The sequence below is a fragment of the Pangasianodon hypophthalmus genome, chromosome 13 (assembly GCF_027358585.1).
Source record: "Pangasianodon hypophthalmus isolate fPanHyp1 chromosome 13, fPanHyp1.pri, whole genome shotgun sequence".
NCBI lineage: Eukaryota > Metazoa > Chordata > Actinopteri > Siluriformes > Pangasiidae > Pangasianodon > Pangasianodon hypophthalmus.
In genome coordinates, this window is record NC_069722.1 from 13,916,783 (window position 1) to 13,935,667 (window position 18,885).

General features: G+C 39.2%; 2 protein-coding genes across 2 annotated transcripts in view; one reads left to right on the top strand and one right to left on the bottom strand.

Moving 5' to 3' along the window:
- Positions 1 to 213: 213 nt before the first annotated feature.
- Positions 214 to 9,857, top strand: si:ch211-120g10.1 (E3 ubiquitin-protein ligase TRIM21). Its single transcript, XM_026917160.3, has 10 exons — positions 214 to 372; positions 4,246 to 4,330; positions 5,180 to 5,278; positions 5,411 to 5,512; positions 7,298 to 7,432; positions 7,654 to 7,791; positions 7,899 to 7,950; positions 8,708 to 8,734; positions 8,854 to 8,880; positions 8,968 to 9,857. Exons 2-10 carry the CDS (start codon positions 4,271 to 4,273, stop codon positions 9,513 to 9,515), a joined length of 1,188 nt encoding a protein of 395 aa, XP_026772961.2. The 5' UTR covers positions 214 to 372; positions 4,246 to 4,270; the 3' UTR covers positions 9,516 to 9,857.
- Positions 9,858 to 10,073: 216 nt separating this feature from the next.
- recql5 (RecQ helicase-like 5) overlaps positions 10,074 to 18,885 on the bottom strand; it is a 35,405-nt gene continuing 26,593 nt past the window's right edge. Inside the window, exons 13-19 of the mRNA XM_026916733.3 lie at positions 18,489 to 18,582; positions 17,175 to 17,363; positions 15,125 to 15,720; positions 14,954 to 14,993; positions 13,413 to 13,637; positions 13,246 to 13,318; positions 10,074 to 11,489 (exon numbers count right to left, since the gene is read on the bottom strand). Coding sequence (XP_026772534.3) covers positions 11,350 to 11,489; positions 13,246 to 13,318; positions 13,413 to 13,637; positions 14,954 to 14,993; positions 15,125 to 15,720; positions 17,175 to 17,363; positions 18,489 to 18,582 — 1,357 coding nt within the window. The 3' untranslated portion in view covers positions 10,074 to 11,349. The remainder of the gene's footprint in view (positions 11,490 to 13,245; positions 13,319 to 13,412; positions 13,638 to 14,953; positions 14,994 to 15,124; positions 15,721 to 17,174; positions 17,364 to 18,488; positions 18,583 to 18,885) is intronic.

An 18,885-nucleotide genomic window follows, 5' to 3' on the forward strand; every position in this document is an offset into this window, starting at 1 on the left:
GAAAAAAGAGAGGAGAGGAGAAGAGAGGAGAAAGTAAAACATGAAAAATTAAACCCTTAAATTGAGGTCACGTGTTCATGGCGTAAAACGTCATCACTGCATCCGGAAGTCCCTGAATCATTCACGCCATCCCAAATGCCTCCCTACACCCTACGTCAGCGCACTACACCACGTGTCTCTTGTCCACTAAGTAGTGCACTCTGCTTTCAGTACGGAGTAATGTGGAATTGAGCGTCTTTGATGTAGCCGATGTCTGTGGATGTAAACAAGGTCAGTTTATTCGCTGCAGCGTGTTAGCGGTCAGGTGCAGCTTCTCTTCTGCCGTCGCCTCCGCACTCAGCACAGCTTATTAAAGGCTCAACATCTTCACAGGTATGCCTCTGAGTGCAAATAAAAGGTCTAAATGCTGCTCAAGCCGTGCAAAAATGACTTTAGAGATTTTTTATTAAAAAAACAAAAAAATAAATATAGCAGTGTTTTGCTTTTAGAGATATTACGGTATGTACACGGATGAAATTTTGTGCAAAAACTGGAGGTGATGCAGGCGTTGCAATGTCAGTTCAAGGTTATCATCAGTATCCATGTAGTTATTCAGTGGCGCAGTGTCTGCGTCCTTCCTGTGCATTCAGGCTGCAAAACTCCGACTCCACTCGTTTAACTGGGTTAAAAATGGAGCTGGGGGCAATTTTAAACCTCCAATAATAACCTAAAACCATTGAGTAGGAAATATTTCGGCTGTAAATCATATAAAGGCTGGTGCTCAGACTGTGAAGGGTATGCTGCTTGTACTGTGCACTTTAATCTGCAGACAGTTCAGTTATCTTTCAGTGCAATATCATTTCTAATGCATGATGCATTACAGTCAGCCATGCAAAAAAAAAGTGCAAAATTTGTGTGTTGTTCTGATTTAGTAATGCAACTGTATATAAAGCAAGGGCTCCTAATCCTATCAGGCATCTTCTGCATGTCTGAGTTGTGCATTAGTATGAGAAATGAATTCTTCGCTTTATTATGCTTCATATTCTGTTCATTACTTCTGCATCTGCAATGCTACATCTCAGTGGATTACACCATCAGTTTAGAATTGATAGAAATCTAAAAATAACATTCATTGTAAAATATCTGATACTACATCCGTGGTCTGGTGTCCCATTCCTGTGAATTCCTGGGATAGGCTCCGGATCAATCACAACTCTAAAGAGGATCTAGTGGTTACTGAAGAAGAATGAATGAATGAATGCATGATACATCAATAGCTTGTAGAAATATGAGCTATTCAGGGAATGGTGTGTGTATAGTAACATTTAGCTTTTTGGTTCACATCTTTTTCACATTACCACTCCAGGGGTAATATAATATATTCCAGAACATCCTGTACATGATTTAAACATGATTTTACAGACTCATTTGGACCTAACCAGAACATAAGGGATAACAGATAAGGCCTTTAGAGATTCTGCTGAGTTAATTTTCTGCAGAGTGCCGTGCTGGCTCAGCTCGTGCAATGACAGCATGGTTTGCAGTCCCGTCTCTGCATTATGCCTTCCCACATCTTTAGTTAAGGTTAAGAATGACGTAAAAGGACCTTGAAGACCTGCGTTCATAGACATGCTCCACTTTACACGAAGGAATTGATCAAATAGCGTGTAATAACAAGTGTAGTAGTTGTAGTGGTCCATTTCTGTGTCTAAGAGGTAACATTAATTTTGCCAGTCTGCTTGTTAAGGCAAAACTAAAGGTGTTTGGAGGGGTAACTACATATGGATGAGAGATTTAATTTACTGTTAGGAAATGATAATGTTGCATTATCATTCATATTATGCATGAGCTAGTGTCCTGAGCCCTCGAGTATGCTGTGGTGTAGAGCTGTGTGCTTGACTGTTTTTGTAATCCCACTCCCAAGGGAATCCCACCCGCTCCAACAGCTTTTTGCAATTTTTTGCTTGCAATATTTTCTAATGAACTTGGTTGGTTCTGTTTCCCAAAATCTAAACAAATTAGACGTTTAAACCACAGCAATGCTAACCATGCCAAAAATGAAAGAACGAATGCTGTAAACGAGTCATGCAGCACCACACGAGTACCCAGTCCCATGTTTGTCGTCCCACGAGCTTCATATTTGACCGCAGCTCCCACAGTCATGAAAGTGAAAACCGCCCACTCCCATGACTTCTGTGTTGCATGCTGCGGGATCCAGTCTCATCCGTTTATTTATTACATATAGGTCAAGTACAAGTCGAGCTTTAATCAGGAGTCCAAGCATCTAGAGCGCAAATGTTTACGCTGTGGTCCATATCTCATGAACCGCGAGACCTACAAACACAATTCTTATTGCCACTGATTAATTGGGTTCACAGCCGCATGAACCATGTAGCTCCACCCACTTAGGTTTTTTGCTAATTTGCATAATATGCAAAACCTATTAGTCTTAAGATTTTTGGCCTGTCTTCACAAACTTGGTGTCAAACTCCTCAGCAGAGTGTGAAATTCAATAATTATCAAAAACATCTTGACATTTATAAACAATATGGCAACCACTTGTCAATCAATACTAATGAGGCGGAGCCTTATGTACTCAGACACTTGTGACTTGTGAGTGCTTGCATGGATACACACAAAACCTGAAAGGCATATACATGAAGAGATTCTGAGGTCATCTGCAAAGTTTGGGGCATGGTTATACATAGGGGGTGGAGCTAAGGTCAGATAACTGTTTCTCCGGAACCGTGCATCTGTGTGCCAACATCGTAGTGGATTTTTGATGAAGACCTAATTAATTAAAAAACATGGTTGTCATTGGCCAATCAGATTTCAGCAGGTATTTGACAGGGTTAACATTGAGCTATTGTCATGAAACTTTAACGGTGGGTTCAGGCAGTTACCCACTAACGACTGATGCAGTCTCACTCAAATTAAGCCAATGGGGAGTGCGATTAATATTCTGAACACAAAAGCATATCTTTTGGAAAATAAGGTGTGGAAAGAAAATTGCCTTTTGGACCACTTAGCCACACCCACTCAAATGTATAAGTATGAACTGGCCATTGGGGGCACTATATGTGAAAAGTGCTTGGACCTTTTTCTCTTTCACTAAAATAAATTGGACAGACCAGGTCAGAGACCTGTCTCATGCAAAAGATGCTGGTGCTATAGCGCAGTGTTTTTTGTGTTTTGGGTTACATCTTTGGAACCGTGAGACTGTGTACATAGAATTCGACATTCAGCTTATTCCTGTTTTAAAGGTGTATTGGGTAAGCTTAGTCTTTTTTATTGTCAAGATTAGGTCTCTAATGGTTAGGTGGGTTCAACATTTATGAAGCTCTACCCCTAGGATCTACAGTGGGCCATTGAGTACAGTGTCTATACAGACAAGCATTCCAGACCGGAAGTCAGTTCTCCACAAGGGCCATGGATTAACCATTGTTTTTTTTAATCATGTTCTACGCATCTTACAAGTAAGGAATAAAAAAAAAAAATCAACTATTGCACTTTTATACTCCTTTAAATTTCGATTTTGAGCTCATTTGCATAATATGCAAAACTGTTTTTGTTACTCCTCAAACTTGGTTGGGATGATATTCAGACTAAACCTCACAGAAATTTTTTGAATGAATTTTTGGTATGCGGAGGCCTTCTGAAGTTCTGAAGTTGAAAAAGCACCAAACAGGAAGTGAGGCCCTATCTCCACAAAGCTTTTGCCTAAAGAACCCAAATTTCATACATAAAATATCACCAGTTTGATATTGTGCTAATTAGCATATTATATGAAACAATTTTTTCACTCTAATTTTATTGAAGCTTCATCAAACAAGGCTAAGATGATCTTGAGTAAGCTTGACAAAAGGCATGGATTTCATTCACCCATTATACTTGTTTTGGTTCTGACATGCAGTCATGCATTGCACGTCTGTTTTCTGCAGAAATGTTTGTGTTTAATGATTGAGCCAAATCCCTGAAAGTCCTTGAGCTAAATGATTGAAAGTCATCACAATCTTTTAATGACCTATATTCTATTGGCCTCTTTCTGAGTGGAACACTGGCAAGTCATTATTAAATCAAAACAATACAGAGAAATGTCCCTATAGATTAGTAGATCTAATCAAAAATACCTAGGGTTGAACTCATTTTGCCTTGTAATATACAAACTGAACAGTGTCACCTTGTAGTAGTGACACTACAAGGTTTTTTAATATGCAGTGCTAATATGTGCCTATGATAATAATTGATGAGTTTAATCATTTTTAGGGGATTTCAGTGCAGACCAGCCAAGATGATACACTGTCTCCAGTTCCTCGTTGAGCCGGCCAAGAACTTCACAGTCAAGCTTAAGGTGAAGCTGAAGTGTTTCTGCATTGGGTAACACTTTACTTTAACGCTGCATCGTAAGACTTACATACCCGCATCATAAATGTGTTATGGCGGGTCCCATATGCTGTCGTGGCATTTTATGTCTTGTTCCATAGCAGTGTCATGTTCCCATTCCTGATACTGTCACGGTAGCTGCCTTAAGGTTTGACATAATAACAGCTTAGACTGCTTACTAATTTTTCATAAATGCACCAAAGCTAGCCTCTGTTTAATTACATTTTATGATGGCTTTTATGATGCGTGCTGTTAAGAAACGTCACATCATGCACATAATTTCTCATAAAAGGTTTCATCATTGCAGAGTCTGTGGTAGAATCATAAAGGGCTTGATATGACATTAGACAGATAGCAAAAATTAGCATTACACATAAGCAGTTATGGCAGGACAGGTTTATGGCGTGGTTATGCAATCTTATGATACAAGGTTCAGTGAAAATGTTACCTGCAATATGACTTATGTGACAAGGAAATTCAGTGAGCAAACAGCATAAGATAAATCTTACTTTTTCTGTCTTGATTGATCCACGTTGATTGATCCATTGTTTTTCTGGCTGGTCATGATTGCCCAGTTCAATAGCTGTGACTCAATCATCTAAATAATAGGAAAGGCTGAGGGAAGAGTGTGAGCTGCATTACAATGAGGCTCTGAAACTTTGTCCTTGTTGTTTTTCTCTCTGAATACCCTTAACTGTCAGCACTGTCTGTCTGCCTTCTCTGAATAAATCTTTCCCCCGTGCTCTACACTGCTTTTTTTTTTTATATATATATTTCTTGAATATTTTTTATATATTCATGTATTCTGTGTGTACAGGAGTCTCGCAAGAAGGCGAAAGATGAGAAGAGAGAGCCTCTGGATGAGAGCCAAGAATTTATTGTGAACCTGGCCAAGGACCTGAGCAGAGTCTGCCAGGTAGAATAGTAACAAATTTATTATCTACTCACTGGTCCAAGGCTGTAATGTGTATCAAGAATAAGAATGATCCTACAACAGCACAAGTTTATAGACTATTGTTAATGCTTTCCTGTCTCCGGTTGGATGTAGATGTCTGAGGTGCTGGAGCATATCACTAGCTGTGAGGATGTTTGGCCCACATTGACCTGTAGAGCTTTTATTCTGGAGTGGGCATCGCTGCTGGAGAGCAAGGTAGAGGATTACAAACCTCCTTACAAGTGCATATTATATATTAGTGGACATTTTGCATCTGTATATTTTTCTCATTCTATATTTATGTATGTATTATATATATATTATATGGAGTATAAAAGGATGTGGACACCTGACCATCACACCCATATATGCTTTTTCGAACATCCCATTCCAGATTTAGATCCCCTTTGCTGTTATAATAACCTCCACTCTTCAGGGAAGGTTTTCCACTAGATTTTGGAGTAGGGCTATAGGGATTTGTGCTCAATCAGCCATAAGAGCATTAGTGAGTATTGGGTGAGGAGACTTGGGGTCCAGTTGGTGTTCCAGTTCCTCCCAAAGGTGTTCAGTGGGGTTGAGGTCAGGGCTCTGTGCAGGCCACTCGAGTTCCTCCACTCCAACTTTGGCAAACCATGTCTTCATGGAGCTCGCTTTGTGCACAGGGGCATTGTCATGCTGGAACAGGTTTGGGTCCCTTAGTTCCAGTGAAGGGAAACTGTAATGCTACAGCATACAAAGATATTCTATACAATTGTGTGCTTCCAGCTTTGTGGCAACAGTTTGGGGAAGAACCACATACAGGTGTGATGGTCAGGTGTCCACAAACATTTGGCCATATAGTGTAGTTTAGTGTAAATTTGCATGTCCTGTGGATTTTGTGTTTATGCCAGTTCATGCCAGTTGGTGAAGTTCAACCACTCTTTTTTTTTGTCAGATGCTCTCAGGAATGTTGTGTTTAACAGATTTTGAAATGTGACAACCACAACCATCAACTAAATTGTGCAAATTGAACAAAAATCTTTTCCCCCCTACTTTATTGTCCTCTTCACTGTGTGGAGTGACATCGTGCTCCAGCTCCTGGCAAATTTCAAACTGACATTTGAAACCTATAGCCCTAATTGTGCATAGTGGAATTTTTATCTGTGCATTTTGTATATCGATTTCCTGTTTTGTGCAGGTCAACAGCCTTATGTCTCTAGAATATTTTTAATTATTGTGTGTAGTGTTTATTTTATACATTTTTTTTCTCATTTTATGAAGGGTGCCATTAAATCCAGAGGGCCCTGTATATCACATTCAAAAAAAGGAGATGCAAACTTTTTCAGGAACATCCGTGAAACCAAACACACTAAAATAAAAAGTAATATGAAGTAATTTCCTTTACCTTCTTTACCGTTTTGTCCTGAACTTCTACACTAAATTGTTTCTATCTTACTGTATCTATACTGTCTATGTGTGTGTGTGTGTGTGTGTGTGTGATCAACTACAGTAGGGTGTAAAAGAATTCACTGCTGCTAAGACCTGTTTTTACTTAATCTGTTATGAAAAACTAAAATTAAAAACAAAATCTGACTTCTTCTAACACTTACTTCAAAATGTAATTATTTAAAAAGGAAATCTGCATATGCACTTGAAATGTGTCTAAACACCTTGTACACAAGGTGTTTGCTCCTTTTTTAAAAAAAATATTTAATTGGTGGGGTGTATTTATTCAAGTGGTAACACTTTAGTACTCCTAACAGTATAACAAGTTATAACTGACTCAATTTGGCAATTATTATTATAATTATATTATTGTCACTACTGCTTTTATGAAAATGGGAACAAAATATTGACTGTATGTGATAATAATTTATACAAATAATTTGACTAGTTTGTATTAAGCTTTCTTAACTAATTAATTAAAATAGTTCTTGCTGGAGGACATAGACTTTATTGTATGTTATTATTTGATGTCATGCCAATACAGACATATGAACTATTAGAAATGTGCTCTGGCAGAAAAGGCCACTGCAGACTGATGGCTGGCCAGAGAAGAGTGACTGGAAGGAGCTGGCTCTGAGCAGCGAGCAGGATATAGAGAGTGCGAAAAGGCTCATCATGACCTGGATCAAGGACCTGAGGGCCCAGCCGGAGGTAAACCCAAATAAATAGCAGGGTTAAATTAAAAGATACAGCTTCCCACTGCATCACTCTTACTATCCAGCCAAGCTTTTAAATTCTACCCTTTTCCAGACTTCCTAGACCTGCACAGGAACCTTGTAATGCCTCGAAATGTTCTCTCATTCTGATGGCATTGTTCTGGCGTAGTAGCTGCAGGTCAGTAGACACATTTTTTTCTCTTTTGCTCTCTGTAGCAGAGCGTGTGGCCTGGTGAGCAGGTGGTGATGGTGCTGGAGGATCTGGAGAAGCAGTGGCGGCGAGGCCGTGTTCCAAATCTGCAGTCTGCCGTGGAGCTGATCTTCTGGACTCTGCTGACAAAGGAGCTGGACAAGGTGGAAAACTTGCAGCAAAAGACTAGGATAAATGTAGAGCTCTCAAGAGCTTAAGAAGCCTAAAGAAGTTAAAAAAGTGGTTTGTGATTGAAGTGTTTCCATTTCAGGAGACTATTCCACAGCAGTGGCTCATTTGGAAGCAGAAGAGTCAGAAAATCGGTAAGATATTCTTAGTACTTATTCTCGAAGCAGGACCTCTTAGGGTGTGTCCACATACGCAGCGTTTAGTCCATTTGAATTGAACCCTGGTGCATTTTCCTCTTTTGTGTAGTTCTTTTCAGCAGGTGAGAGTACAGCAACTACACTTCGGTTTGGACTGAAAGAACCGGTTAGAGATCTGAGCTAGATGATCTCTAGCATGATTTGATTGAAGTGAGAAAGTATTTCAACTCGGAATCAAAGTGAACCAAACATTGTGTATTTTTGTTTGCGGGAGGCAAACTGAACCAAAGTACACAGCAGTAACACAGCAGAAATGTGATGTGTTCTGTACATGTGGCCTGAGAAACAAAAAGAAAAATTAAACGCTGAATGCAGTACACAAACTGACTAGTTTTAAACTAGTCATTTATATAATTTATATAATTGTCATTTATATATCATTTATGCTCAATAACTTACTAGAGAATTATATAAATGACATAAATAAGTCATTTATATAATTCTCTAGTAATTTATTGAGCATCGGCTCTGCGTTCTCCATACTTGGGTGATTTGTCACTTTTACACATATTTGGCAAAGATTTGTTTACCTTTTTTGAGTTTTAGGAGTATTTTTATTTATTTGCAATGGGAAACTAAACCCAACCAAATAGCAAACGAATCAAAAGTATCAATTGTGCTCTCTGCAAATGTACTAAAAGGTGTGGAATTTGTGTGTACTGTCACTCTGGACTATTTATCTTTTCACTTGCAGGTGCTACTCCTTACATTCCTCAGACTGGTAGGTCAACCAATACTGTTTATCTTTTGGTCCATTCTTATGTATAATAATGTGGTATAATAATGTGATTTAGCTATGAGATGAGGCATGTCTGTTTTTTTTTTTTCCCCACTCATCAGTATGGGACTGGATCTGCGATGCTGCAGGTTAGTTATCGCCATACAAATCTATATATACACATTATGAGTATGACAAATTTGAGTGACTTACACAAACGTGTCGCTTTACCACAGTGGAGGTGACCCTCGACCTGGACACGGCGAACCCAGACCTGCTGATTTCAGCTGATGAGAAGCGCATGCGCTGCGGCTTCGAGCGCCAAGATGTTACCAATTTCCACCAGCGCTTTGATGGCTGGTGGTGTGCCGTGGGCACCGAGGGCTTTGGCTTGGGTCGGCGCTACTGGGAAGTGGATGTGGGAGAGATGGACTGGAGGCTGGGCGTAGCTAAAGAGTCCGCACTGCGCAAGGGCTTCAAGTCGCTCAACACTGACACGGGTTATCTGACCCTGCGGCTGGAGCGAGGTGTCGAGCTGAAGGCGCTCACTGTGCCCTTCACAGCGCTCCCAGAGTCTCTCATCCCGCGCAGGGTTGGAGTCTACCTGGATTACGAGCACGGCCAGCTGTCCTTCTACGACGCCGAGCGCCACTCACACATCTACACGTATAATGAGCGCTTCGACGAGAAGCTCTTTCCCCTCTTCGGTACGGTGGAGATTGTCAGTGATCTGGTGATCAGATCCCCTGGGGACAGAGGTAACTGCCTGTGCCTGTGGGGCTGAGGGTCCTGAATCCAAACCTGACCCAGCATTTTCAGAATTATTGGCACCCCCACAATATTCAGTGAATGGGAAACAAGTCATCACCTAGTGAATGACAGAAATTCTTAGCTCTATTAAGCTCTATATAGTTCTGACCAGTCAGTAAACAGTCTGTTGCTGCTGCTGCTGCTTCTGTTGTACTTGCTGTAGTACTACTTGCACCTTATTAGAAAGCAATCTGCGCACTTTCATGTACTTGACAAATGATTATGTATCTGTGATTTGTGACATAGTATATTCCAGCCATAAAAATGCACTTTCTGTGAGTAAGAAGTCTGAATAAACTTACTTATGCTCAAGCCACTTTCTGTTCTGCTGATTGAACTTAACTCATAACTTTGGTGCATCTCAAGGGTCCGGAGCTCAATCTTGAGCTTGGTTTCACATGTTCTTCATGTATCCGAGGGTTTCCTCCAGGTACTTAGTACTCTCCAGGCATTTTTTCTACCTCATGAAAACATTCCAGATGTGAAGGAGTGTGTGTGGTGCCCTGCGATGGGCCGAAGTCTGTGTACTCTGGCTAGGATAAAGGGTAACTGAAGATAAATGAATGTTTGAAGGATTAGGATTAGCCTCAGATTAACCAGTACACTTGAACATTTATGCAACTATCCAATCAGCCAATCACGTGGCAGCAACAGTATGCTTTAAAAAACATGAAGGCATCAGTCAAACTGAGGCTACAATGAGCAAAGGCTCACCAAACCATGACAGTAGAAGATTGCAATATGATCTTTTTCCAATGTTCATCCGCCCAGTTTCGGTGAGCCCGTGCCCACGGTAGCCTCAGATAACTGTTTATGTTTGACAAGAGTGGAACCTGATTTGGTTTTCTGCTGTTATAGCCCATCTGCCTCAAGGTTCAGCATGTTCTGAGATGCTTTTCTGCTCACCACTGTTGTAAAGAGTGGTTATTTGAGTTACTGTAGCCTTCCTGTTAGCACGAGTAGTGTGGCCATTCTCCCCTGACCTCTCTCATCATCTCACCATGATCCCCACTCACTGGACGTTTTGTTTTCACACCATTCTGTGTAAACTGTAATTGTGTGTATAAATCCCAGTATGGCACCAACAACAGCCACTGAGATCACATTTCTTCCTCATTCTAATGTTTGATGTGAACATTAACTGAAGCTCTTGACTTGCAAGATTTTATGCGTTGCGTTGCTGCCACATAATTGGCTGATTGGATAATTGCATAAATGTGGAGGCTTTCCTAATAAAAGTGGATGGTGAATGTAAATTTACAGACCAAGTAATACTGAAAGGTTATTTGTAGATCATAGGAACTTGGAGTAAATTCATGCCCTTTTAAGACTTTAAACTAATTTCAGATCATGTAGTTTGCACATTCTTGTAAGAATGCATATTATTTATTTTCATTTTGCATGGAGGTCATTCAGGTATCATGTCCGTACCCTTTACGATGAGTGATCACAGAAAAAATAAACGACATCCATTTTGCCTAAAGCAAAGAAAAGCTAATAATAAATTAGGAACTGCCTAAAACAGAGCTGTTTAATATTTTTTTGGTATTTTACCTTCTGCAAAATGTCTGAATGTTGTTCATAAATTCCCTCATACATAGCAGCATCTAAAGTAGCAGCTAGGATCTAATGTGCCCTGTTGGCACTGAAATTAAAAAAAAAAACAAAGTGCACTAGTAGGAGCAAATGAGGGCCAGTTGCTGAAATATATGTTGCCTTCATATAAGCAGCAGCCTCTGATATGAACATACAGTCCCTGAGAGAGGGGTAGTTTTGACTAGAAGGGGTAAAGGGTAAAGCAGGAAGCTCTATCTGTCCTCCTGTGCTGCAGTTCTGTTTGCTGCATTGGGTTTGGCTGCATCTTGCAGGTGTTTCCAGTCCGTCTCGTTTTCGCAGCGCTGGATGCTGCTGAAGAAACGCTTGATTAAGCTCTTTGCCTCCATTTTCACTGAGGAAAAAAAAAAGACAAGCAAAAAACATCACACACATTCATCTCAAGATACAGGAAATAACCTCAGTCCCAACCATCCATGTCTTAAAAAAATGGATGAAGTCAAATTATATTCTTGATGTTGCCTTAATCATAGAGTCTTCATTGTTTTAGTTCAGCTTTGGAACGTTTCATCAGTGACAGACAACTCTGAAAAATTAGCTGAAGGGAATTATTGGCACACTTAGTTAAAATGAGCAAAAATAAATATACTGAATTACACATGCAACCTGTGAATTTTATTTACACAGCATTTCTTAAATATTAAAAATGTTCCTAAATCGTGTAAAACGTGTTTTGGGGTACAATTGGGGTACAATGCATTTTAAGAGTTTATATATCCAGACACTGAGGTGCTCATTATCTTGTTCAAAGATCCCTCCATAACCTCTGGGCAGATGTATCCAGGTTTTAAGTTAAATCTTTGGATATTTAGCAGAATTCATGATGCCATCGGTCTTCACCTCTGACCCACTAACTGCAAAAACAGGCACAGGTATTACCTGATCCACCACTTTTCATAATTTATAGTTTAGGGCTATATTTTGTATGCAGTCCCTTTTTTCCACCAAACATCCTGATGGTGTGCAGGACCCAAAAGCTGGATTTTGGTTTCATCTGACTAAAACATGTCCCAAAAACTATCTATGCCCAAGTCTCAGCATTGCTTCAGTGGATAATCTCACCACTCTCACTGCTGCTGTTATCATAAACACTGTCCTGCGCTCATCCCAGGATTCTTTTTCACAGTATATTCATACTGAAGATAATTTCAGCACACTTACAACTCAACTGTTTGCCTTTACTCTTACACAAATGTACACTGTAATGATTTCTAATCTCACTATCAGGTGATTATATGAGCTCCCTTTAGAGTATGGTTCCTCTCAAAGTTTCTTCCTCATGTTGTCTCAATGAGATTTTCTTTGCTACTTTCACCTCTGGCTTGGTCATTAGGGATCTACAGTACTGTGCAAAAGTCTTAGGCACATGCAAAGAAATGCTGTAGAGCAAAGACGCCTTCAAAAATAATGAAATTAAATGTTTCTACATTAAAAAAAATACTATAAAGAGCAGTAAACAGTAATAAATGAAACAAAGTCAATATTTGGTGTGAAGATCCTTCACTTTAAAAAAAATAGCAGTCTCGGGTACAATTTGTGCAGTTTTATAAGGAAATGAGCTGTAAGTGTTACTGAGCATCTTGCAGAAGCAGCTACAGTTCTTCTGGAGACTTTGACTGTGACACTTGCTTCTTATTTTTGCAGCAAAACCCAGCAGCCTTCATTATGTTTTTTGTCTGAAAAGTCTCTTACGTAATATGCTGCTTTCTTTCTTGACATACAAACATTTTTCTGTAACATTTAATTTTGTGCTGGAAAACTAATGTATGGAAATCTAAAATGTTTTTGTACTGAATCAATAATGTAGAAGTCATAAAATAAAAATCTATAACCAAGTTTGTACTAAAAAAAATAGGGTGCCTAAGGCTTTTGCACAGTACTGTACATCTACATCTGGATTTCTGGAAAGCTGCTTTGTAACATAGTGCTATATAAGAGCTATAGAAATAAAACTGATTGAAACTCAGATTCACGTTCCAGTGACACTCTGTGAAGTTGAGTGTGTTTTGTGGGTTGCTCTCAGGAAGGGCTGCTTTCTGACAACCCTTCCATACCGCTTGCCATCTACTGGTTGGATTTAAAACTCTCACCTTTGACTCGATCCTTAGCTTTTCCTTCTACAAGCAGATGGGAGAGGAAGCGTGCAAATGACTTGAACAGGTCCTAAAGACAAAAAGAATAATCCTGAGCCTTTTATTTGATGTCCTTTTTTTGCCTATAAAAATAGAAATGTATATGAAGAGACACCGAGACTTACCTTTGTAGCAAATTTGCCCTTTTTGTAGAAAGGATCCAAGATTCTCACAACAATATCAGCTGCTTCTTTCAGAGTCACAGGCTGGAGTGACACATGATTGGCATCACTGTCTGCCTCCATCTTTCTCTCTTGGACCACAGGGTCAAAGGTCACCCTGCGCTTGTTGTCGGGTGGACGGCTGAATTTGGTGGGGGGATGAGAGTGTGACTCTCCGTCCTCACACGGCTATAAGATAAGACAAGACAATTATACAGCGTGTGAAACAGACACAGATAAGCACCCTTTATTGAGCTGGTGATTTTTTTTTTTTTAAGTTTTAGTCATTCATAAAAGCTTAATGATGTTTTGGAATTTTATAATTTACTAACATTTTGTTTAGTTTAATTCCAGATTTGCAGAAAAAAGACAGAGGGAAAACTTGTGATCAAAACATTGTAAAATGGAAACGAACACATTTTCTGTAATACTTTAGTCAAGGGCTGCGTAACACCTATACAAGCCCTTCATTACAACTGCCATAAATCTGCATAAACATTTATAAACACATCTTACAACAGATGTCAGCTGTCATAAAGTCTTCTTTTGTCAGTGTCAAGTTGACATGAGACCTGAGTCTAGTGACATGGATTTTTCTTGACTTAAGGTTGTGTTATAACACTTTCCAGGCTGAACTACATTACAACATCCCTTAATAAAGTCAGTTTAATACTTCTGCTTATTACATTGTATTATAACTACAGCAATACCACAGCACCATAATGACAGAGATATGTTTATATTCGACGTGCCTTAAGCAAAGTGAGTTAAATCTGACTATAAGATTTTTATGAAAACCTAAGACAATGCATGACATGACATAGTGACATGTATATTTTCAAATCTGGGTAATAACGTAACCCGAAAAGCATCATAACACAACCTCATGTCAGCAATCACTCATTTGACGTAGGCCTTATGTCAACTTGCCATTAAAATTGACAAAAGCATTCTTTATGACAGCTGGTGCATGTTGGAATAAGCCTTGATAACTGTTTATGTAGGATAATGACAGTTGTAATGAAGGGCTTATGTAGGTGTCATGTATCCTGAATACCACACTTAAGGAAAGACTTTTCTTACATAATGCAATGCATTTCTGAGTGAAACAGCTGTTTACCATGTCATGTCATCACATCATTATATGACTCTGAGATACTAGAAGGACACTGAGCTACAAAGTCAGTTGCTATGATGTTCTAATGTAACCCAGCCTGAAAAAGAGTCATAACACAACCTTATGTCAACAAAAAACGTGACTTTTAAGACTCAGGCCTTATGTTATATCGAATGCAGTCTCTATGACAGCTGACACCTGTTGGAATAAACCTTTGCGTCTTTACGTAGGGTAATGACATGAAGGGCTTATGTAGGTTTTATGTATCCTTAAGAACACCACCAACCAATATATTCTGACCAGGACACAAACTAACAAGGTGAAAAATAGTTCAGTTTTGATCTCAGGTTGTCTTTCAATCTGGTCTAATGCAGAAGAGCTATTTTACCTTTTCTGGTTGTACTTTGGCATCAGACTGAGACTTCTTCCTGTGGTGAGAGTGTGGAGGAGAGCAAAGAACACACTGAGAACATTCCAGACAGTCCCTATGTGATTAAAAATACTGCAAAGAAAGAGGAAAACAACCAAGAAAAGAATGAAGGACGTAACGTGATCGTACCCTTCAGCCTCTTGCATTGTTCTCTCCTCAAAGCCCTGCATGGCCTCTTCAGTCCTGCGCATCTCTACCTCAGCGGAGCTCATATCCATGGCAGTAACATCCATAGTCTGGTTCTCCACAGGCCTTGCATTCTTTTTAGTACTTTCCATATCTGTGGAACATTCATGTTGAGTCTCAGTGTTATTGGTATTCAAGACAACATTGCAGTTGTGTGGAGTTTCCACACAGACATCTGTTTCCTCAGGTTCTAAGACTGTGGCCTCTCCATTTTTTGGAGTATCGTCCATCATCTTTTTCCCAAAGTACTGAGAGATGCAGTGTGAGTTCTTGGCTGCTTCTGCTAATTTCTGCTGTTTCTTGCTCAGGGCTTTGCCTAATTTCTTGCTGGGGCTACTTGAAGATGAGGAGACAGATGGAGATGTTTTGCTTCTCTTTGTCTCAGTCTTTCCTTCCTGCTCTTCTTCATTATCAGCAGGTTCTTGAGACATGGGCGCTGCTGTTAGAGTGTCATTCTTGGAAGTCTTGAGAAACTCTGATGCAGTCTGGAAGAGGGTGGAGGAGCCGCGGTATCCCGCACCCACACGCTTTCGCTTCAGCTACGAGAACGGAAACAAAACAAAAAGCAAAAATTTGTCTGGTCTTATACAATGACCAATTCCAGTATTAGCACACAACACTGTATCTTGTTTAAACGTATAGAATTGGGTACACTATGTACTTTCTCAAAAAAAAAAAAAAAAATCTAAAACACATCAATCAGTAATTTTATCTTGAATAGAGGGAAGTAAGTGAAATATGCCACTTATTCCCTGCCATCAAACTTGTGCAGTCTCTGTCTCAATGAACTATCCTTACACAATCACCCTTGATACTAGGTTATGCCTTCTTGCTTTTCTTCTGTCAAGCAGTAAGGTCAGTGTACAGTCTTGGAAAGTGGTTAAAACTACAATTCTACTACTAGTAGTTTTAGACTGTACACTGACCTTACTGCTTGACAGAAGAAAAGCGGAAGATGAGAGCTCACTCGTGCCCTTTCATCCACAGAGATAATTTCAAAACGCCACATGTTTTAACATCACCATATACTTAATATACCACAGTGCTGTTGAATTCTCAAATCTGAAGGTGTAGATTCATTTTACATAACAGCAACTCTGAGATTAGTTTTAGCTGAAATTCAAATGGTTTACATTAACTCACTCGTTCCAGTACGTTAACGTTTCTATAATAACAGCTCATTCACAGAGACCTCTATGGCAGACTCAACACATAATCTAAGCCTAATAATACACAGACTAAGAAAACATTGTTATATAACAAAGAAAAATGCATAATCAATTATGTGAAGGTTTCTTTAAGGAGAACATTTATGGAAGGAGTCTCTAGTGTCAGCGCTTTGTAATGGTTTTCCACCACAGGAAAGTCTTCAGGACAAAGGAGTTTGCACTTTCTGCTTTCTTGGTAACATGACAAGCTACCTTTTTTGAGAAAAAAAAGAGAGGCTGATGAGTGAATGAATGTTTAAAGCTGTTATAATGTAAGTGATAACAGGAACTTACTTGTCTAATGGATGTTCCACAACATTAAATGTCCCTATAAATGGTTAAAAAGCATGATATGTAGTTCATTAATAACATGAAAATTGTTGTCATTGGCACATTGCTGTGCTATGAAAGGAATAAAACACTTGGGGATGTGCTGTTATAGTAATATAATCCACTTCGCATTGGGCCGGATCACACCACGCTGTCATGAATTATTTTTCTAGAACAGGACGGCCTTTCATGTTTTACTAAAACCACACACTCACTCACCAGATTCCTCAAGTCTTCCCCTCTTCGTCTTCTCTCTACTAATGATACTGGGAAATTAATGCCTTATTGTCATATCTGATAATAACATCTAGTCTAGTGTTACATCTAGTCTTACCATTTATCACAGTGAGGAACCAACCATCTTTCCAACCAGTACAGAATGCCTTCGGAACAGACCTATCTTTCATATCTTTAGAAACAGAGCAGTAACACAAAACATTACAGAAATGTCTTACTGAATAGATCTGAGAGGCTGACGTAAAGCCCAGCTGATCTTCAGGGATAGATGAGGAAGAAGAGGAAGAGGCTGCTTCTTCTTTCATCATCTTCCTTTTCTCTTCACTGATACTGGAGCTGCATGCTTCTCCATCCTCGTCCACAGGTGGCGCTACATCATCACCGGAGTCCTTCTTAAGCTCTGCTACCTGGAGAGTAGATTATATGTTCAGTAATCTACTTATCAATAAAGGAAATATTCCAATGCCGATAAAATCCTTTCAAAAGCTTATTTATGATTTATACTCCTGCACATAGGAGATTCTAATGTTCAGTCAAACTTATTCTAACTCAATTAAACAATCCTCGGACTCCTCTCTTCCTTTTTGTGACAAAACGTCTAGAGCAAATCTTTTCGGAATTGTGGCTCACACCATGAGTCCGCTCACCGCATATCTTTCTACTCGTGCTGTTGGATGTTTCTATGACGTTTATTTGGTTATGCTGAATTAAGAGGACTTCCCTTCTGTCAAGTCCTCACCTGATTGGCTAACATGGTATCCATTTGTGTTCATTTGATCTTCATTGAATTTCTGATGCCACACAGTGAGTCAGAAGAACTACAGGATACAAGGATGTCTTACAAGTAAGCTTAGTAAACATCTGCGTGTGTATGTATTCGCTATAGTTAAAGAATAAATGTATGCTGATAATGTTGTGGTCTTTACTAACACTACAGCTGCAGTAGATTCACACACACACTAAGAAACTAACAGAAAGCTATGTATACTCATTAGCCACATTAATAGGAACACCTCTACTCCTGCTCATTCATGCAATTATCCAGTCAGCAATCATGTAGCAGCCGATCATGTGAATTTTCACACACAACAGTCGCAAGTTTACACAGAGTGGTGCGAAAAACAAAAAACATCCAGTCTGCACCACTTCAGCGTGCGTAAGCGCTTTGTTGATGAGAGAGGTCAGTGAAGAATGGTCACAATGGTACAAGCTGACAGGAAGGCTACAGTAACTTCAATAACACCACTTTGCAACCGTGGTAAGCAGAAAAGCATCTCAGAATGCACATTGATCCTTGAGGTGGATGGGCTACAACAGCAGAAGACCACATCGGATTCCACTCGTTCGCGCACAGCACCACAGATTTGCATGATGCTTTGCTCACATTTTGGAGGTATGCACATCAGCCCCTTAGTGAGCCTCTGCTTGTTTATGTGCATCTTCACAGAACTATAAATCAGTCCATAAAGTATGTATAATTGGCGGTTTTATATAATTAGATGATATGAGGAAGTAGACTCAAACACACTCACTCTCTTGAGAACTGCAGCCTTGTACAGGTTTGCAGACTTGCAAGATCTGAACACTTCGTGCTCTATTTCAACCGCCATGGAAAGTGGGTCAGAGCTGTAGAGGAGGTACAGCACAGGAAGTGGAGTTAGAAATAAAGACAACAGATTAAACATTATACAAGATATCTATAGGTATCCTGAATTTAAATTTAGTGCTACTTTAAATGTGAAAGAAAAAACACTATATTAAAAATCCTAAAATATCTGACCATGTTTATTCAAAAAGTATATATAAAGTACTTAATTTATATATATATATATATATATATATATATATATATATATATATATATATATATATATATATATATATATAAATTAAGTACTTTATATATACTTTTATATATAATTATATATA